General features: G+C 53.4%; 9 protein-coding genes across 9 annotated transcripts; 5 read left to right on the forward strand and 4 right to left on the reverse strand.

The window, feature by feature from the left end:
• Window positions 1–492: 492 nt before the first annotated feature.
• K489DRAFT_407502 (uncharacterized protein) lies at window positions 493–3281 on the reverse strand (the record flags this gene model as incomplete). The annotated part of the gene is made up of 5 exons (XM_033607376.1): window positions 493–647; window positions 756–1105; window positions 1200–1259; window positions 1334–1431; window positions 2409–3281. The coding sequence occupies 5 exons, from the start codon at window positions 3279–3281 to the stop codon at window positions 493–495; spliced, it is 1536 nt and encodes a 511-aa protein (XP_033463851.1).
• A 621-nt stretch (window positions 3282–3902) lies between these two features.
• Window positions 3903–4808, forward strand: K489DRAFT_126049 (uncharacterized protein). Its single transcript, XM_033599010.1, has one exon. The coding sequence runs from the start codon at window positions 4027–4029 to the stop codon at window positions 4612–4614; it is 588 nt and encodes a 195-aa protein (XP_033463852.1). The 5' UTR covers window positions 3903–4026; the 3' UTR covers window positions 4615–4808.
• Window positions 4614–6043, reverse strand: K489DRAFT_377260 (cytochrome c and c1 heme-lyase). Its single transcript, XM_033604110.1, has one exon. It carries the CDS (start codon window positions 5916–5918, stop codon window positions 4962–4964), a length of 957 nt encoding a protein of 318 aa, XP_033463853.1. The 5' UTR covers window positions 5919–6043; the 3' UTR covers window positions 4614–4961.
• Window positions 6044–6392: 349 nt separating this feature from the next.
• On the reverse strand, window positions 6393–10712 carry K489DRAFT_377261 (uncharacterized protein). Its single transcript, XM_033604111.1, has 3 exons — window positions 10028–10712; window positions 6706–9938; window positions 6393–6616 (listed from the first exon to the last, which is right to left on the reverse strand). Exons 1-3 carry the CDS (start codon window positions 10341–10343, stop codon window positions 6521–6523), a joined length of 3645 nt encoding a protein of 1214 aa, XP_033463854.1. The 5' UTR covers window positions 10344–10712; the 3' UTR covers window positions 6393–6520.
• A 1211-nt stretch (window positions 10713–11923) lies between these two features.
• K489DRAFT_407505 (proteasome regulatory particle subunit RPT6) lies at window positions 11924–13149 on the forward strand (the record flags this gene model as incomplete). Its single annotated transcript, XM_033607377.1, has 2 exons — window positions 11924–12158; window positions 12215–13149. 2 exons carry the CDS (start codon window positions 11924–11926, stop codon window positions 13147–13149), a joined length of 1170 nt encoding a protein of 389 aa, XP_033463855.1.
• Window positions 13150–13422: 273 nt separating this feature from the next.
• Window positions 13423–14469, forward strand: K489DRAFT_126119 (uncharacterized protein). Its single transcript, XM_033599011.1, has one exon. The coding sequence runs from the start codon at window positions 13696–13698 to the stop codon at window positions 14275–14277; it is 582 nt and encodes a 193-aa protein (XP_033463856.1). The 5' UTR covers window positions 13423–13695; the 3' UTR covers window positions 14278–14469.
• Window positions 14470–14633: 164 nt separating this feature from the next.
• Window positions 14634–15433, forward strand: K489DRAFT_377265 (uncharacterized protein). Its single transcript, XM_033604112.1, has one exon. It carries the CDS (start codon window positions 14659–14661, stop codon window positions 15322–15324), a length of 666 nt encoding a protein of 221 aa, XP_033463857.1. The 5' UTR covers window positions 14634–14658; the 3' UTR covers window positions 15325–15433.
• A 505-nt stretch (window positions 15434–15938) lies between these two features.
• On the reverse strand, window positions 15939–16429 carry K489DRAFT_290711 (Swi3-domain-containing protein; the record flags this gene model as incomplete). The annotated part of the gene is made up of 2 exons (XM_033600180.1): window positions 15939–16176; window positions 16248–16429. Coding segments are annotated over 2 exons (420 nt in total), but the record flags the coding sequence as incomplete, so codon positions are not given.
• A 429-nt stretch (window positions 16430–16858) lies between these two features.
• Window positions 16859–18709, forward strand: K489DRAFT_367996 (uncharacterized protein; the record flags this gene model as incomplete). The annotated part of the gene is made up of 1 exon (XM_033602910.1): window positions 16859–18709. The coding sequence occupies one exon, from the start codon at window positions 16859–16861 to the stop codon at window positions 18707–18709; it is 1851 nt and encodes a 616-aa protein (XP_033463859.1).
• Window positions 18710–20383: the final 1674 nt, after the last annotated feature.

The raw sequence follows: 20383 nt of genomic DNA on the forward strand, positions 1-20383 counted from the left end.
TGGAACGATAAAAGTCCACGACATAAAAAGAATAATAGTAAGAAGAATGAAGCTGGTGATAGTCAATTATTATATTGTCCTGTAATAATAATGTGTCTTTTCCTCCTGGAATATGGGCATTGCTGTCATCAATGCCTGCCTGCCTGCCTATCTGCCTGCCTGGCGCCTCTGAATCACGAGAGCGGGGTGGATGGTGGGCTACATACGTCACTTTGTCCTTCGCTGCCCCCACGATGTTGTGACTGCTTACGATCCACGATGGTGATCAGCACCATCACCACCACCACCACCACGACGATGAATATATGAAGACAGCATGATTGGAGTCCGTCCTCCATCGTCCACGACTCGATCCATAAATCCCAAAATGGGAATCCCTACGATATCCATGTTTCTTCTGCAGGTGCCCATTGAATCTTCACGATGCCACCACTCGGGTTTCAAAGAACAACAGGAGCAGGGAAAGTGAAGAGACAAACCCACCCAGTCAAATCACATCTCCAAGGGGAATTGACAGATGTGCTCCGGCACCGGCGATCCGCAGTCCCGACAGCAGCGTTCGGCGCGTCTCTTGCGCTTGGCGACGTCGTCGTCGTCGGCGTCGTAGGATTCGTAGCCGGGCAGTTCGATGGCGATGCTGGCGAAACCTGTGGGGAAGTTTTCAAGATACACATGATGAGCGAAGGACAACCCACTGGATCTTTGTATGGGAACGCTTGAGGTAGGTCGGGCAGGATGGGTTGGATGTGACGTACCTGTCTTCTTCTTCTCGGATACTGCTGTAGCTGTAGCTGTAGCTGTTGCAGCAACGGGTATTCCCTGAGAGGGGAAACTCCCATCGTTGCTCAGAACGTCTTCGCAGGTCTTGGTTTGTTTGATGGAGATGATGTTTTTCCCGTGATTCCCGCCCGCGCGACCGGCTTGTGTTGTTGATCGTGATCGTGATGACGCCTTGTTTCCTTCTCCGCAGACGCGACTCTTGACATTGGCCATGGTCATGTGGGTGTCCGCACAGAGACGTTCATAGATCTTGCCGGCGGTCCATTGAGGTGCCACACGGGCGTGTTTCTCTTCGCTGCTCAATGCTGCGGTGAGGTAGCGGACTCTATTGCCGGTGATGAATGAGTGGGTAGTGGTTAGCGGGGACTGCCATGCGGTTCGTGTTCGGTCGATGTGAATGGAGTCTTTTACACACATACTTTGGTTGGGAGTCGGGACGACCGAGTGGGATCTCATCGTTGACGACGTTTTTGACTGGTCTAGAGGTGAAATGGCTGTCAGCATGATCAAACGTCAGGTCAGCAGTATGAATAGGGTCGCAGGCTCTTCATACTTCGCAGACTTCGTGATCTTGATGGTGATCGGAGATGTCTTTGACTTGTTGCCGGACTTGGGCGAGTACATGCCGACGAGTTGTCCGAGGTGGGAATTCTGTTGATGATGGCAAGTCTTTGTTATATTTTGTGAGGCTTCGTGACCTTCTGATGACGATTGGAATGTGATGTGTCTCTTCAATCAGCAGGATCCGCCATGCAGACACCGACTGACGAAGAGATGTCGAGATTGATCATGCACTGGATGAGGCAATGGCCTGACGAAGACGACGCTGGACACCTTGCCGAGGGCATTCACGTAACCCGTGCAAGTCGAATGGGTGTATCGCAATTGATGATCGTCGTTGGTGACTGCGAGGTAGATGGTAGTGATCCAAGAATGAGAATGAAAGGGAGAAAGATGAAAGGAATTCGAGCAGTGAAAGATGTTGAAGAAAATTTCCATTGCATTCCCGCGCGGCTGCTGCTTGTTACGTCCATCCCTCCTCCATCCATCAATGTGACCCGCCATGAAAGCTATCTAGGTAAATACCTGGATATGGAAGACATGAATGAACGAATGGACGCGTACGTGCCGCTCCGCCTCCGACTGGCTTTGCTGGCAAATGTCACACACGGGACTGTAGCCACGTGATGGGCGGAATCGAGTCGAGATTTCTTCGATGGCGACATTTTCCCCTTTCACTCAGAGATACTTGTGTTGGAAATTTGTGTTGATTTTGGAGATGATGCAAGAACATTTCTGTATGCTTCAGATAGTAGGGGGTTATCGGTTCAATATGACAGCTGAGGAGCAGTCACTCGGCGCAAAACTCACGATCTTCAAGACAGCCTGCCTCCAGGCGCCCGCTTCCAATGGTCTCATCCTGATGATAATAATCACCTCCTCCCTTTCCTCCTCGCATTGTTTCCACCACCACCCCTGCCACCTCCGCCAACGAGTCCCCCACCAGTCCCAAACCCGCCTCTACCCATCCCGCCGAACATCATCGCCGTCGCCGCCACCGTCCCAGCAGGCAATCCGATTCCCGGCCCCGCACCACCACCTAACAGATCCAACGAACCGCCCCTCACTTCTGGCGATCGCCTCTCCACCACGACCGGCACCTCGACTTCATCCCCGCTACTGCTCGAGCTGGAACTCGACGAGGAAGACTCCGCCTGCTTCTTCTTCTTCCCGGCGGCGGCAGCAGCAGCGGCTGCCTTCTTGCTGGGCAGAGGCTCGCCTTGGGTATAGCTCGGCTTCGCGGCGACCGTGCGCGGATAGGCCGCCAGGCGCGGGTTGGCGAAGGAGTAGGGTTGGCCCGGCTGTGTTCCCGCGAGGGTCGTGGCGGAGGGGATCACCGGGGGTGCGGTGCCGACTTTGGCGAAGCGCGGGTTGGAGAAGGAGTAGGTTGGTTCAGGAGGAGGTGGTGGCGGTTCGGGGGAGGACGACGATGATGACGACGATGATGAGGACGAGGACGAGGAGCTGAGAGGGCGGGGTGGAGGGTCGTCGGCAGAAGATGTGGGACCCTGTTGAGATTTCTTGGAGGGCCTTTTCTTCTTTTTCGGGAGTGGGCTTTTCTTCTTGTTTTTCTTTGTGGGCGTGGATTTTTTCGAGCGGAGGGATTGGAGATCGCTCATCGATCTCCTCTTTCGCACCGTCGGACCGAATGTCCAGAAGAGTCCTCCTGGATTCCTCTTCGGCGCTCCTGTACGAGCCGTGCTGATCGACGGCGGCGCCGAGGAACTCCTTTCGGGTTCAGGGGGAGGTTCGGGGATAATCTCGACGGCTTCGTCGACCCATAGCTTCGAGGGCTGACTTCTCCGTCGTCGGAGTACTGGGACCACTGGAAGGCCTTCTGCATCGGGATCGCTGGGATCGATGAATTGTGGGAATTGGATTAGGCTCGGTTCGCGGATCCAGCGTTCGTTGAGCGCGTCTTTGGAGATGGTGCCGCCCATGTTCTAATGTCACGATGGTCCACTTGCGGTGTGATAGACCAGTGCTGCACCTGCAGTAATGTCGTGCCGTCAATCGATGTGACCACGGTTGACTTTGTTCTCTCTATGATTGTACGGAAAATGATTGGCTGCTTTTCGTATCCTTCGTCCTGTTAGCCAGTCCCTTTTCGAGGAAGACCTCTCCGGAGCAACAGTCGTCTCTCTCGATCGATTATGCTTGCGTCAGAGGTGCTCTCACAAACCAACAACATCATCTCGGCTCGTCGGAGATTGTCTCGATATTCTCAGGTGAGGAGGAGGAGGTGTCGATGTATCTTGGCCGCGACCCATCTCCACTGTAGCATGCGCTGAACGAGATGGTGACGTCCCGAGACCTTCTTTCGGGAGCAAGCTGTGTTATAACCGGAGTCGTCCTTGTTCCTTCTCGGTTGTGTTGCAAGCGTGCATGCGTGCAGGACATGCGACCTCGAGAAATCGGCGGAAACGTCGTGGACATGTGATGTGATACGACGCGGCGCGCGTGGTCATTCGTAAGCCATCCCGAGTCCACCTCCCAGAACCGGCTTTCCCTCCAGCTTGCGCGGGTGATCTTGAGATGAAACCTCTTCTCCCTCGATCACAGTGTTGATCGTTTCGCAGGTAGGTATCTCCCTCCTTTCACAAGATCGAATATGACATCCGAATGATATAAGATCTCGTATCGCAGATCTCGCGCCGGAAAGAGCAAAGAAAGGAGTTCGTTCGTATGATAGAGCCGATGACGAGGAGTAAAGGCCGTCTTATCTCCTCCCCACGGATTCGGTTCAGTTCAGTACAGGTCAGGTCAGGTGAGGTCCAAGTCCAAAAGTATCAGGATCCTTCGCGCACGCTCGATCGCTGCCCGACACACGCACACACGCAAAGCGAGGGTCCTGCCAACCGCGCAAGGCGGGAGGGGGAGAGAGAGCCATCGAGATCTATATATATGCATGCAGCGCTGCATAGCAGAGTAGAGCAGAGCAGAGCAGAGGATCGCAAGCCATGGATCCCCTGCGCCCGCGTAACACAACCTCGTGCATATCCGGCCCCGTCCACGCGCCTCGCATCTTGCAGGCTCGACCGGCCGGGCGAAGGATCTCAGGACGATGTTAGAGCCTTGGAAGGGGAGACGAGATGCGCTTTTCCCGTGGGCGGACGCGTGCGGGCGGGCGTGGGCTTCGGATTCCCGCACCCCGACGAATCAGGCTGGGACACGTCCGTCCCCGCATGGCTTGCTCGCTGGCTTTGCTTGCTTCATGCGCAGCTGGCGCCAGTTTTTGCCTCGTCGTGCATGGATGAGGGAAGGGAAGCTTGAAAGCTTGAGGGAGAGTTTGGAATTGGGCGATGACAATAATATCGCAAAGAGTTGAGGAGAGAAGAAGGTCTAAATAGTAATACATCGGACATTTAGATGACAAGAAAGCAGGGAAGGATATATACATGCATAGATTCGAACAGTGCAAGAAAAGAAAAAGCCAACAGAATCCATCCATCGCCTCACTCATTCATCATTATAGCGTAGGAATCGCGCTTGCCTCGAAGAACTCCTCGACTCTCCAGAAAAGTAGGGATCTTCCCAAAGAAAGAGAGGGGAAAGAGGCACGATCAAAGATATCCCATCCCGGGAGGAAGATCAAGAGGTCGTCGTTTGTAGTGAAACTCTCAACTCGCCTGCCTCGCCTTCTCCCTCGCGAGTTCCTCCCTCACGCTCCCACCACTCGCTCTCCACCAGACGTCCGTTCCCCATCTGACCATCCTCTCCGCGGCGCCCGTAGGCCCATCGATCGCGGGCCGGACGTCCAAGTAGAAGACCGGCTCGCCGGTAGGTTCCGGCGGGCCGGAGTAGTAATCGATCACGTAGCGGACCTGTTTCGTCTGGCCGTTCGGGAGATGGCGCTGGACGAACCAGTCGTGGCGGTCGAAGGGTGGATTGTTCGCGAACTGAGAGGGATAGAGCCATGCCATGAAGCCTAGCATGCGCGCCTTGGGGGTAGGGTCGTTGGGTCGGCCTTGGAAGCGGAGGAGGGTGGGTTCCTCGACGGTGGCCTTGCGGTTCTTGAGGGCTTCGATGGCGAGCTGTCGCGGGGTGTTCTCTTCGCCCATGGAGCATCGGCGGTAGCCATCGCTCAACCCTGTCGCGAAGCGCGCTTCCCATCCCTTGATCTCTTCCCAGGCGCCTTCGTTTAGGAAGTTGTGCACGGCCACCATGGCCTCGACGTGTTCGGCGGGCGTGTCTGTGTAGCCTTTGCGCAGCATGGCGTTGTACATCTGTTGCGGCGAAGGGTAGTCCCACATGCCCTGGCCATCGCCGCGGGGGATGGTGGATTCTTCGCGCTCGAGGGGGAGCGAGACGGATTGGTGGTCGGATTCGCGTTTGTTGGAGATGTGGGTGGGCATGTAGTTGAGAGGGTTCAACTTGGAGACGTAGGAGGGCGTGGGTTCTGACGGTCGTGATGATGGTGCTTCATTTTGTGGGATTGCTGATGGTGGCGGTGCTGATGGTGTTGTTGTCTTCTGATGCATCGGACATGATGGAGGAGGCGAGTTGGAGGCGTTGCCTGTAGGGATAGGGTGTGGCGCTGCTGAGGAGGAGGTTGTGTCTGCCCAGAACCAACCCATGATGACGGAAATATGGTGAGATAAATTAATGGGTCTCTCAGATATAACAGCCGTGCGATGTCTTCGTCGTATTGATGGAACAGCACCGGGTCAGGAAGTATCTCGCGATGGCTGCGAAATAATTAATTGTTAAGATTAGATAGTCGATGACGCTCGGACGGGGTTCGGTCACGAAAGAGGACCCTCGGCGGCGTTTGACACGTGCGAGTTCTCGTCCACTCCACCTGCCCTCCAACATTTTAGAGGAGCATGCATTCGAGGACTGTAGTAAGAACAAACAGGAATCAATCAGTCGACTCTAATAAGTCTTTGGATATTACAAGTCACAGCTCTTGTCATTTCCGATTGTTCTCTCTCTCTCTCTTTCAACCTCGACTCTTCTCTTAAAAGCTAAACCCGATCGCCGGAACCCCAAATTAATTAAGCCCTTGAAACAATATACGCCCGATTGCAGGAAACCCACCAAGGAACTCCCCAATATCCATGCCGAAAATGCCCAATGTAACAATGCCACTTCACATTCCTCCCACGCGCGACGAAATTCAAATCGTCTCTAATCCTCACCTCACCAATTCCCTCTGCAGGATCGCTTTCTGTCGCACTCACCAAGCGCGACCACGAGTAGATTGACCGATCGTGCGGAAGGACTGGATCTCCGGGCCAAGGGCGAGAGTATCAAAGCGATCGACGCCCATCATCTGAAGAAAGCACCGTCAGTAAAGTCCACCAAAACAATCATGGGGAAAACACCCAAAAGAGGGAAAGAAAAGAAAAGAAAAGAGCTCACCTCAGCATCCCCATACCCACTGAACCAAAAGCCGACCACCACAACCAGATACGTAAAGATCAAGATACTGCCCTTGAAATAATTGCTCTTGCCCTCGTTGACGATCCACCCCATCAGGAAGACCGCCAGGATCACCGTGATCATGTCCCACTGCGGGAAAATCATCAGAAAGACATGATCGATGAGATCCCTCGGCGGCCAGAATCCGGGCCCATAGAACGCCGAGAATAACACCAGACACGGCGTCTGGAGCAAGATGACCTGCAGGGCGTACGAGCTCCCGATCTCCATCGACAGGGCGACGTTGCCGTTCATCGCGAAACTGATGGCGTTGAGGAACTCCGTCGTGTTGGGCACCAGAGCGAAGAGTGTGATGCCGAGGAATTTCTCGTCGATGTCGATGCTACCAAGCACGGAGTCGACGGTGTCGACCAGGATCTCCGCGATGACGGCGTAGGCGACGGTGGCGGTGAGGAGGATGATGGTCGATTTCGTGCGCGACCAGTTGGGCGCGTCGTGGCCGCCCGCGGCGGCTTCTTCGGGAATGTGCGCGGCGGGGCCGGTGGCGGCGAGGGTGGGGTGTTCGGCGGAGTGGCCGTCGTGGGTCGTGGCTTTGGCGTCTTTGCTGTTGGAGCGGGCGTGATGGTGGGCTTTATTGCTGAGGAGACTGGCGCGGCGGGACATGCGAGTGACGTCGCGAGCGGCGGCGGTGGCGGCGGTGGCGGCAATCTCGGCGACTTGTTGGACGAGCGCTTGGTTGTCTTGCAGGCTGAGGCCTTGTACGCGGGCGCCACTGGCGGCGAGAACATCATCACCAGAAGAGCTCTTTGGCGGGACTAGATGGGGCGGCTGCTGTTGTCCATCGGTCTTATTGGGGCCATCAGGGGCGGACTCCGCTTTGACAGGCGAAGTAAGGATTCCAGCCTGTTTCAGAGATTGATTGAGTACGCGTTTGTACATTTGACTGTCTCGAATGTCCTGCGGGCGGATAGTACCGATCGTTTCGTGACGGGCAGGGAATGTAGGATCCATGGTGGTCACGGCGGACAAGGAAAGGTTGTGATGCTGTGGGACCGAGAGGTCGCGAGGCTCCTTCTTCTCATCGGGCTCATTGTTCCAGATGACAGCAGCGTGAGTGCGAAGTGTGAACAACAAGCCCACGACGTAAGAGAGGAAGAGACAGAGCGCGGCGAACCAGATGTAAGGCTGAAGCGCTTCTTTGAAGAATTTGTCGTTGATCTCAGGCGTCTGGGTGAAGTAACAGCGTCGGCAATCGCGTTCGGTTTCGGTGGGATGGGGATGAAACGTGGTGCATTGTCGACAATTGAGCACATGAGAGCCGTAGATTTGATAGAACAAGGTGGGACCGAACAGGGCGATGGTGGCAAACAGCAGCAAGGTCGAGGTGACACTGGCAGACTTGACGTTGAATCGCTGTGTCTTTCTCTTGAGTGCACCAAAGCACATAGAAAGGCCCGGGAGGAAGAGAATACCAGCAAAGATGGACCCAATGATGCTTCCTTCAACCAATTGCGCTTTCCCTTGATGGAGTGCCACGCAGTAGAGGAATACTTCCACGATGGTGCTGAAAAAGGCATTGATAGTGGCACCGACTCCCATAGATGACTGCGCTGAAATGGATGCGACAGCTTGTCCGATGAAATAAGCGAGCGGAATGATGGATGCCAATGCCAGAACGAAAACGAATCCGTCGGAGGTGACCCATGCATCGACATGGAGTGCACTGCTCAGGACGAAGTAGTCAAAGATGGTGAAGACGACCAGTCCCAACAGGTTGATGAGGAAAATATTGGTGCCGTCGATCGTGTACTTCCAGTACTTCAACCCAACTGCACGGTATGTACAAAGCAGAATGACACTATCGCTGCTGCCACGAGGTTGAGCACTTTCTCTCGAATAGTGGCTGTCAGTGTGAAAGCTCAAGGCCAGTGGGTGGCGCTGCAGATGATAGACCAGCAGCAGAGTGACTTTGCCCATAGGTATTGTGAACACCATGAACCAGCAGAGTCCGCTGACCAGGAAAAGGCAGGGCGCAATGAAGATGTAGAACAAGAGGAAGAATACCACTCGTCCCAATCCCCACTTGCCACGGCCGAATAATCGCTTTTTCGCTCGAGCTTTGGTTTGTGGCGTGACTGATCCCGATCGCTGTTGTCGACCCAGCAAGCTGGTCGTTTCGTTATCCTCCAGATCGGGCTCTTCGTCCCTCCGGCGTCCAACGAGGGAGCGATGGACATCAGTGGGACCAAAGAACAATCGGCCTTCTTCAAGGTCGCCGGCCTGCCATCTCTCATACTCGCTGAGATCTCGACCCAGCCCTTCGTCTTCGTCCATGTAAGCTTCCTCTCGCTCGAGGCGAACATACTTGCCGAACGGATATAACAGGTAATGTGAAAGGTTGAGTAGTACCCGACCGTATTCCCAAGAGCCAGAGTCGTTACTCATTCGGAAGACGCCCAGGATTAAGCATGCAAGTCCAGCGATGGCGGCGACCAAAGAGAGCCACCATCCAAAGATTATGGTCCACAGTCCGTTGAAGAGCCAAAGCCAGCGACTGACGTTGCCACCAGGCGCGCTGTGAATATCTCCCTCAGCCGTTCGAGTGACCGATCGATTCTTCTTGTAAAGCGCCGGCTTCCATATCCTGATACCGAAAGGATGTGTCTCGTTGATCGCCTCTTGTCTATCCTTCAAAGTGAAGCTCTCCGTGTCGCTGATCTCGGCATCATCCTCGTCAGGTGAAGGCGTCTCCACTTCCTCTTCAGCTTCCTCCTCGTCCTCGTCCAAGTTCTTCTTCGACATACTCTCTCCCGGACGTTCCAACACGTCTGGTTCGGCTGATGCTCGGGTGGTCGTGAAATCTGTTCCCGTTACGGATGCTCCCATATCCTCAGCGTCCTCACCCTCCACTGCAGGAACCACTGGCAATTGAGGGACGGTCGGCCGCCTTCGAAGTGTGCTTTCTCGTCGGCGTATGGGTCTCTCGCGTTCGCGACCAGTCTCTGATCGGGACTCTCGCCGAGCGGAACGGAGGTCCTCATCCACCTCATCCGCATCGTCATCCACGGAGAATTTGGCGCCACGGTGGGGTGCAGCCGACGAACTCTGTCGTTTGATAGTGCCTGGTCGTTGTGGTGCCTTCGGGGTTACTGGTGGTGCCTTCGGGGTTACTGGTGGTGCACCAGTGGGTCGTACTGATGATGAAGTACTGCCTGCAACAAGAACAAGACGAGGACGGTAAAGTCAGTGGCTATAGTTGAAAATTTTCGGAGAATATTGTTTGTCAAACGGGTTGTCTCACCATAGTCCTTGATCCGTGGTCGACGTGCGGTGCCCTCGCTCACCTGGCTGGACAGCATGCTGGCCGAAGCCGTTGTCGACGAAGCAGCAGCACCATCGGATGGCGGCTGAGGCTGTGAGCTGGAGCTGTTCTCATTACTCATCCCGACGGAGGCAATTGATGTTCGCCTCGTAGTAGAGGGCGTCGTGGTCGTTGTATTGGCAAAGTCATAGGTAGCAGTTGTAGCTGCGGATATGGCGGATTGCTGACCAGAGATTGGTACTGATGCGGTGTTGATAGTGGCCGGCGATTCACCATCATGCTGCGCGTTGGCCATAGCGACCCCCGGAGCGTTCGAAAGGCGGTCCAACACTGCAGTAGTCCGGGCCTTGGCAACGGTGCAGCAGCTTCACGGTCCAAACCCTCAATTGCTCTCTAGGTTTCAAGACGAATTTCTGCGGAGGATTACTGTGTTGTACAGCGGAGATACACGGACACCGCTGCAGTGATGTGCAGTAGTAGTGATCTAGGCCGTCGGTGTAGCTCTCGCGCGTGCTGGGGGAAGAGCCGTGGCCGTCGGCCAACCTGCGCCGTGACGTTGGGCGGATCTTCAGGCGCCAAATTGATGGGGATCTTGGCGGGATGCTCATGCGCGATGATGATCCAACCACCGACCTCTAGTTCTTTGCAAAGGCGGCGTGAATCATACAGCTGAGAAAAATATAATGACCGTGACGATGTCGTGCTGAGGTCCAACGCAGCCCGATACACTACCACGAGCGTGTCTTTGTTCTATATAATTCCAGTCCAGACTGACAAGACGACATCTACCATTTCCCTACAAGTCGATGGACAAACCACGTGCGTGAAGACATCCATCAACAAACATGTCATTATCGACACTAGGACATTTTGGAAATAAACCCTCCAGGGTTTGGCAATGCTCCGCCTGCCGATTCCCCTCCTAGTGCCAGGCAGGATCTGTAGCGCTGACGAATCCGCAATGGGTCGGGCTACATACATACCTAGGTATGTAGTAGTACGTTTTGGCTGAGCAGCTGACGTCTCGAATCGTCCTGGATCATCGAGACGTGATCGCGAATTCCCCACATGCCCAGGTGGTGAGTATCGATGATGATGCTCGTTGTCCATCACGCTGAACCACTCATACGCTTCGTGACCAGTCTCGATATTGGCATCAACGACGACTGTCCAACAGGGGGCCGAAGAATCATAAACCATCCGTGTGATTAGCTATATATTGAGCGCTGCATGATCCTACCGTATAGCCTGTCCAGCATTCCAAGCTTCTTACGGGTATCGATTAATCTCATCAGTGAACGTCGATCGGGAACGTCTACCTCCATCGGCAGTGATCGGATATGCGCCCTCGGACTCGGGCGACGCAATTAGCGGGAAGAGCAATAGATCTCAACTGACGAAGGTGCCAAAGTTATAAGTCAGATCAAGAGCAGATAATGCCTTACTGTCACCGTGAAATGCATGCAGGTGTGCGTGCGTGGCGTGTGTGCGCGGCGGATTGTTTCACGTTGGTAGGATCTCGCAGTCCGTCAGCTACGGCATACCGCGACGCAGCACCACATCACGTCCAATCCTGTACGGTATGCCATAGGATTAAACATAGGGCTTGGCATCTAGCAGCATCGACGCCATCGCGTGCCTGTGTCATCGTCTAGGTATCCTCACACGTAGAGCTGTTCTCGGATCATTGTATTGAAACAACCGACATACTCCTCCAGTCAACCCGCGCCTGTACAACACATCCCAACCTCGAAGTCACCAGTCCTTCCTCGGTCGGTTCCGCACCTTGATCGCCAGTGTGCTCAGCAATTCACCTCCGAATCATCATAGATCACATCTGTAGACCACCGGCTTGACATCACCGCATCCGCCACCATGGCGCTCGACACTTTCTTCCACAACAAGATCGAGAGTATGAAGCTCGAGATCATCCAAGGGCAGGCAGTGTTGCGACGATTAGAAGCACAGCGAAACGAATATAACAGCCGAGTGCGATTATTAAGGGAGGAGTTGGGTCTGCTACAGCAACCCGGAAGCTATGTCGGTGAGGTGGTCAAAGTCATGGGAACGAAAAAGGTGTTGGTCAAGGTACATCCGGAGGGCAAATATGGTAAGGCGTGGAGATGTAATAATTGAAGAGCAAGTGAAGCTAATCAGGTGGATTAGTGGTGGATGTGGCGGACAACATCGACATTTCCAAATTGACCGCTGGCAAGCGAGTCACACTACTATCGGATTCTTACAAACTCTCATCGTTACTGCCATCTTCGGTCGATCCGCTGGTGTCGCTCATGATGGTCGAAAAGGTTCCCGACAGCACATACGACATGATCGGAGGACTAGACGAGCAGATCAAACAAATCAAAGAGGTCATTGAACTCGGGCTGAAGCACCCCGAACTATTCGAATCACTCGGCATCGCGCAACCAAAAGGTGTCCTCCTCTACGGACCTCCAGGAACCGGCAAAACTCTCCTCGCCCGAGCCGTCGCCCACCACACCGACTGCAAATTCATCCGAGTCTCCGGGTCCGAACTCGTGCAGAAATACATCGGCGAAGGCTCCCGCATGGTCCGCGAGCTCTTCGTGATGGCGCGCGAGCACGCCCCCAGCATCATCTTCATGGACGAAATCGACTCGATCGGGTCCTCCCGAGTGGAGGGAAGTTCCGGCGGCGACAGCGAGGTGCAACGCACAATGTTAGAACTGCTCAACCAACTCGACGGCTTCGAGCCGACGAAGAACATCAAAATCATCATGGCGACCAACCGTCTCGACATCCTCGACCCGGCCCTCCTCCGCCCCGGTCGCATCGACCGCAAAATCGAATTCCCCCCGCCCACCACCGAGGCCCGCGCTGACATCCTCCGCATCCACTCCCGATCTATGAACCTCACCCGCGGCATCAACCTCACGAAAATCGCGGAGAAGATGAACGGGTGCTCCGGGGCCGAGCTCAAGGGTGTCTGTACCGAAGCTGGCATGTATGCGCTCCGTGAACGCCGTGTGCACGTCACTCAGGAGGATTTCGACCTCGCGACGGCGAAGGTCCTGAACCGCCAGAACGACAAGGAGATGAGTCTGAGCAAGCTGTGGAAGTAGAGGCTTTTCTGGTGCTCTCGTGTGCTTCTCCTGGGCGAATCATCGCACAGGGCTCTGTGGTGATCAATATGACATGGTTTCTCCCTCTTCCACGATAATGAATCCTCTCTGCGTCACGATGATGTCCCTTTCTCTCTCCCTCTCTCTCTCTCCCTCTCTCAATTCCTGTCGAAGATCTTCCGGCTCGATTTGTCACCGCCAATTTCCGTCTTGTTGACATGTAACATTCGCGATTTGTTATGGATTAGGCTTATTGTCAACAGATACGATGCCCTAACCTTCGCCGTCATTGACGCTCTTCCTCCAGGGCTCGCTTCTAAGGTTTGTACTGGCTCGTCGCGTCGCTTCGTTGGCGCGATCCTTTCTCCCCGGCGGCGTAGATGGATAATCGGGGGTGGTGGTGGCAGCCCTGGGGGGAGATCTGCCCTAGGGTTGAACCTGGGGCTGGGGTGTTTCCTTGTCTCACTCCATGTCTCACCTCCACACCCACACTTTTTCCTCAGTCACACACACATTGACGGTGATAGCGTGTGGAGGGGATCGTGAATGGTGTGTGAGGTTGCAAACCTTGGGGATCCTTTCGCTGGACGGCTGGCTGGATGGGACGGTGAGGTGTGTTTCCGCTGGAACGGTTGTCTCAGTAAGCACAGGCTGCTAGAGATTCTAGAGCGGGCGAGATGGTGCCACTGGAACGGGCAGGCGGATGTGTGTTGGGAAGATTTTTACCAGGTTGGATTGACGATGGTGTGGATTCGCGGGATCTTCGAGACCCGGATCGCTGGGATGCATTTTAATCTGTCCGGCGGAGCGACGAGCAGAGCGGAAGTGATATGGCACGCAGGCCGAGAGGCGGAGCAAGGCGCCGAGTCCCTCGCGATCAGGGTGCGTAGCCGGCGGACGCGTATGGGAATGATTAGTTGGCTGCTCGGAGAGGTGCTGACACGTTGTTCGACGGAGAGCATTCGAGACAGTGTCATGTTGTTTTGGCGGGAATACGACCACCACGGGAGGGCATTTGAATTGCTGGAAGAAGGCTTCTCGTCATCACACGACCATGCGACGGCCGTGGCACAGCAAGACAATATGTACATAGGTAGAGTCTCGTGCTGTCCCATCGCACGTGGATGAGACCACGATTTCACGAAAGACGCCGGATCAGAAATAGAAAATGTACACAGACGATGGCATCATTGTGTAGCAAGTGAACACTGTCTTTAGATATCGTGCAGGAAACTCGACGCTTAGGTGAAGATTGTCTTTTTGAGTTTTCTTCACGGAAAATTAATTCTTTCCTCGTTTGTTATTTTGGAAATTGTCCGAAGAAGGAAAACAGAAGACAACGGAACGAAGGGGGATGAGAGAACATGTGCGATTGCAGTAGCACCAGAATCGTCCGGAGGGCACAGTATGGAAAACCTCACTAATCTCCTGTCGTTTGCATTGAACTCGCGAATTTCATGATTCATCAACTAATGCAGATGACATAGCACAATCGACAATCGAATCGTCATGTTACACGTCGGCTCCGGAAGCGCATCGCAAGATTTCGCCGTCCACGAAGCCGTTCTCCGCAGACACTCCCCGTTCTTCCGCAAAGCCCTGGAGAAGAACTGGCGCGAGGGAGAGATCCGAAGTTTGGAGCTCCCCGACGACGATGTCGAAGTCGTCGCCGCGTACGTGGATTGGTCGTACTTTGGAAAGGTCGCATCGAAACCCCTCGCGCCACCGGCTTTGCCGTTGGACGATGGCGAGTATCAATTCCTGGCCAGATTGTACTCCTTCGGCGACAGAATCCAGGCGGATGCGTTTTGTGATAGCGTCCTCGATGCCATGGTCGCCAAGACAGATGATGTTGCCGAGGACGGTACGAGGACGTTTCCAAGTCATTCTGCAGTCATGGCTTTGTACAACGGCACCCCGAGCGATTCGCCTGCGCGCCAATTCATCATTGATATGTACCTGGATTTTGGCGCGGAGAAATGGGTCCCTGAGGATATCGAGTGCAACCATGTCCGTTTCCTGATGGATCTGTCGCGGGCCTTTCTGGCGAGAAGTGCTGGAATGCCTCGACAACGACAGAGGAATTATCCGCGGAGACGCAGGTGGCACAAAACTTTCGATTGTGATGAATTCTTGCGAGCGGAGAGCGAGGAGGATCTGTGTTCGCTGGCTTGACACAAAGGATGCAGTTTGTTGATTTGCCGTGGGGTTGGAATTACCCGTGCTTTTTGTTGAGCCATGGAAATTGAGTAGCTTCTTCTCGGACCAGCCTTCACCCGGAGTGTTCCTGTGTGTCTGTTGTTGCATAATCACTATACCCTTTACCACATATCCTCCATGCCTGCCATGGCTTCTTCTTCGGCTGCAAAGTCATCATGCTGCTGTGGCTTTGAAGTCGATGGTCGTGACGGCATTGCTGTTGGTACTTGACCCTGTTCTGCCAGGAGCGCATCCAGATCATCTTCTTCGTCCTCTGTGTCGTCCATAAACGGGCCGCGTCGAGCCTGTGTGGGCCGAGGTTGAACCTCTCCGGTGTTTGATTGTTCTGCAAGCAGCTGATCAAGCTCATCTTCATCAGGCTCGTCGTTGTTCTGAGAGAATTCCCGGGGCGCGGCGGACACTGCAGGAGGATTCGTGTCTCCGGTACTGTCCTTAGAGCGAGATCCTTGCTCTGCATTGTTTTCCGCCATCATTTCGGCGAATAAATATTCATCTCCGACATCCCCACGAGACACTTCGGGACCATTGGAATTTGACAAAGTCGGGTCCGGACTTGGCTCTTTCTGGAATGGTTTTGTCTCGTCGAGCCACGCTCTTCTTGTGATCTGCATTCTTTTCGAATGTCCGACCTTCTCTACCATTGTGAGAGCATCGCGAAACTTGGCTCGAGGATACAAATCGTCTAGCCAGATTTGATATGTGTTGAGCAGTCTCGACATATCGGAGAATTCATGGCCCTTGCCGCGGAACTTGAGCCTTGTCTTTGCAATCTTGCGTAGCTTTGGAATACCCGCATCCGACAACAACCTGGAATTGTTCGTCAGCTCGCCTTGCCAACATGACTTCCACGTCCACGTGAAGACGAAGAGACTACTAACCGGTCCTCGTCTAGTTTTGGTATTGGATTCCTTTTGCGTTTGATCTGGATTTCTTGATCCTCATCGCGAGTCTCCCGTTGAGGTCCCCCGTTCGCTCCGACATTTGGATTCTCTGGTAGTGGCAGATCTTTCATGAAATCTTGAACCGTGTCCTCGTAGTCTATAATCCTGTCCAGTTCGTCGCGGCCATTGGTAGGGGCGACAGGCGCAGCCACAGATGCCATGACCTTTTTCCCTGAAGTATGCTTCTTGATTTGATTTGTTCCTGAATCTCCGGCCGGTTTCGAGAATAATTACAATATGTCTCAGTGCTCACAAGATGTATTTTGGTCAGGGCAGTGGGGGTTAACAACGTCGTCGTGATGGGAGACGCGACTTGGTCGCGTCGATGGAGCGAAATTGCGGTGCGGGCCGTTCGTGAAATGGGGACTGGACGTCTCTTCCAACATGCATCTACAAGCTTCATATTGGGCTGTCTATGGATCCTGCGACATCTAGAAATTGTGCAATATCGTTGTATACCACCAAGAAATGTTCAATATCCACACAGAGTGCTCATGAAGTACAGCAGTGAGTCGGATAGCCAGTAACCTGCAGCGTAATCTTTTACGATGGCGGTGACCTCCGCCAAAGAACTCAGTGCAGTCGCTGGCATTACTACGAAACTTCACGGTCTTCTCCAGAACGCTGCAGTCAGCAAGCCACAGACAACGATCGAGCCTCCACTGCACGTTGATGAATTTCTCGGCCCGATCGCGAGCTTACATGATGATTTACCACAAGACTTTGATCAGGTCTACCGGTTCAGCTTGGTCGAGACAGCAACGAGAGATGTCTTCTATGAGCTCATCAGCACAACCGACATCGATGATCCCAAATTCGTGACCGTCTGGAATTTACTGGATATCATCTTGATCTGTGGCGATCATGGCATGTGTACACCAGAGTTGGTCTGCTGGCTGCTCGAAGAACTTCTTGACAGTCAAACCACGTATGGGTGTCGCAATGTCTTTGATTACTTAGAACTTCGTCGCGAGAGACTCGCCCAGAAGGACTTTCACAAAAAGAACCTTGTTTTCTTGCGGTCCTGCAATGAACTGTTGAGACGATTAAGCCGCGCTGAGGACGCGATTTTCTGCGGTCGGGTCTTCTTTTTCCTGTTCCAGACGTTTCCTTTGGGAGACAAAAGCTCGGTCAATCTGAGAGGAGAATTTCACACAGACAATACCACGAACTTCGATGAGCAGGGACTGGCTGCAGCTCATGATGGCGACGACGGCATGGATGTCGACAATGCCTCACAGAGACCAGAAGATGGCACCACATCAGATCCTTCAAAATCAAGCAATAAGTCCACGAATACAAAGGATCAAGGTGGCAAAAAGGACGAGCGGACACTACCAAATCATGAGCTTTATCCGATCTTCTGGCGACTACAACATGACTTCTCCAATCCAACTCGACTGTATGAAGGTGCAAACTTTTCAGCCTTCAAGCAGGGTCTCTCAAGCACCATTGCAAAATTCAAAAAGTCCCCGACTGTGGTACAGGCTAAAGTGCTTGACACTGACCATCACAGAGCGAAGCGGGAATCTGGCGAAGATGCTTCAATGGACCAGGACGACGATGGCCTCATTGACAATTACAACCCTAAATATCTGACCAGTCGTGACCTTTTTCACCTTGAGCTTAGCGATCTCGCTTTTCAACGGCATATTCTTGTGCAGGCTCTCATCTTGATTGATTTCCTACTTTCCCTAACGGAAATGGCGAAGAAGAAGCGAGATTCGCTCAATTTCCAGAACAAATCATTACTCTATGCCTACACCCTCAGTGATGAAGATGCGAAATGGGCCACGTCAACAAGAGGGACAATCACGACCTATCTTGGATCGACACGAGACGGTCGTGAGTATTGTCGAATGATCGAGACCGTGCTTGCCAGGGACAAGAATTGGATCCGATGGAAGATGGAGAGCTGTCCATCTATTGTGAGGCCGCCCGTGTCCACCGACCTCGAAATGGCGGCGCGTAAGGGTGCACAGGATATTACGCGCCCACGACGTATGCCTGAAAGATCTGGCGGTGGACTCAATTTAGGTTTCCTCGATGAAAAGAGCACTGGGGACATTCAGTCACTCGCATTACATACGAGGTACGAGTCGCCAAGTATCCAGACGCTGACTGAGGGGATAAAAATGGATCAGCTGGATGCTGAGATGGCCGATGATGCAGAACTGGCCCGTTATCAGACCAGCATTGCAAACAAGAGATGGCGGGCATTACGAACGGTACGAGCAACAGATCTGGCACTTTTAGATAGAGTGGACTCCACCAAGGACTTTGACCTGGAGACTGCGATCAGACCGAAGGAGCCTCAGCGCGATGAATCATCTGCAGATCGTAGCGTGGATGAGGTTGGACCCGACTTGGCCGCAGCGGAAGGTCATGCCGTCGAATAGCCCAGGACTACGGTGGTTGAGGGGGTTTGCTTCTCAGCCATCAATTGGACCACCACTAGCCACATGTTCAGATATGTATCACACCACCAGCAATTAGCAGTACACCCACTCCTTTTCGTGCGTGGGTCTTTGCCACCAATCCAGATGCCCATCAAGAGATCCAGATCGAAAAAGCACTCTAACGGCAATATTGAGCGCCTTGCGCAAAACAGCCATATAAGATGCTTTGATCAGTATTTCCACCGATGTACGTCAATGATGCGCAACAAGGGACTCGCCTTCAAGTCGTGGACAACGTACATTGCAACGCATTTGCTTTTCACGATCAGGCGTACGCCGATCTTCTAGCGGGCATGGCCGTCCTGATCTGCCAACATCGAATTAGATTACAAATAGTTCCGCTCCGATGACAATGCAGTAGCCTGCTTCTCTCGCTACATAGGAAAGCAATACAAGCGTTGCAGTATATCACTGACGCAACAGATCTCGTCTGCTCATGATTATCAGCGACTCCTGCATTGATCTAGCGTACGATAAACTGTGGCAGTGCAAGCGCACGTTCATGCTGAGGGTTGGAATGACATTCTCCCTGTATTCGCTTGACAAGAGGCACATTCGATAATCAAAACATGAATCTTGCCGTCAGATCCAAGCGAAGGGGTGACTCTACACGGAAATACGAAAGCCCGGGACATAACCAGTCATATCTATTGACGGTATTGTTCCTGTCGCGCGGTGCTCTGCTAAATGTATCGGTGCATGTTCAAAGAGACATTCGATCGCAAGTGCCGGTACCATCGCCTAGTCCAGAAGATGGGCCTTCTTCCGCACCACGAAAAAGCATAAGATCTCTCGATGCGCTTCTTAACCGCTGCATGAGCCACTGCCACACCGCTCTGACGTCGTGGAGTGTGAGTGCTTCCAAGTTTGCTGGTTGTTCAGCAGCAGCATCATCATCAATATCAGCGTTGTTAGACGTGCATATAAGCAATCTATTTCTATGCCCGGCAAAGTCCGTGGGACATGGGTTCGAAGAATCAAAAACTAGGCGATCCGAATAAGGCACCAATCGCTACAGTCGACGGAGGGACCGTTGGGTCTAGCGATCGATAAACTGCGGTGTGGAGTAAATTTTCCACCGCCATCGACCACTGGGAACGTTGACGTCCCACCGTCCCTAAATCGGAAAAAGGTGGAGATTTTGCGGGGTTTGGCAGTTCGGCGTGTCGCATGGCACCCGCATCGTGAATCATCACATGCAAAGGTTGAGATGTTCGGCAACTGTGCATGGGAGCATTGCACGATTTGTGAGGGAGAAGACTTCGAGTGGTGCTAATCACATCCAACGGCTACCTAGGTGGCCCAATCCCTGGAAAGCATAATACCAGTAGAGGCCAAGACAAAAAGGGGACAGCCGAAAGCTCAGCCGCACGTCCGTCTGCACGTGCAGGAACCGAAGCTCTCAAATGTTTGAGACATCGCACCACTCACGATACTCGATTCAGCAATACGCCGCAAGACATGAGCACACAAAAAAGCAAGTAAACGGAGATGGAGGGCGACAATCCTTGAACCTCCGGAGAGGCGTTCACCTTTTTCGTGGGAGTCGGCCCGCTAGCTCCTATTCTCGATAAACCCAACGGTTGACCGCCGCTAAGCCCTCTGAGCATGAAC

The sequence above is a fragment of the Dissoconium aciculare genome (genome assembly GCF_010015565.1).
Source record: "Dissoconium aciculare CBS 342.82 unplaced genomic scaffold K489scaffold_2, whole genome shotgun sequence".
Lineage (NCBI taxonomy): Eukaryota > Fungi > Ascomycota > Dothideomycetes > Mycosphaerellales > Dissoconiaceae > Dissoconium > Dissoconium aciculare.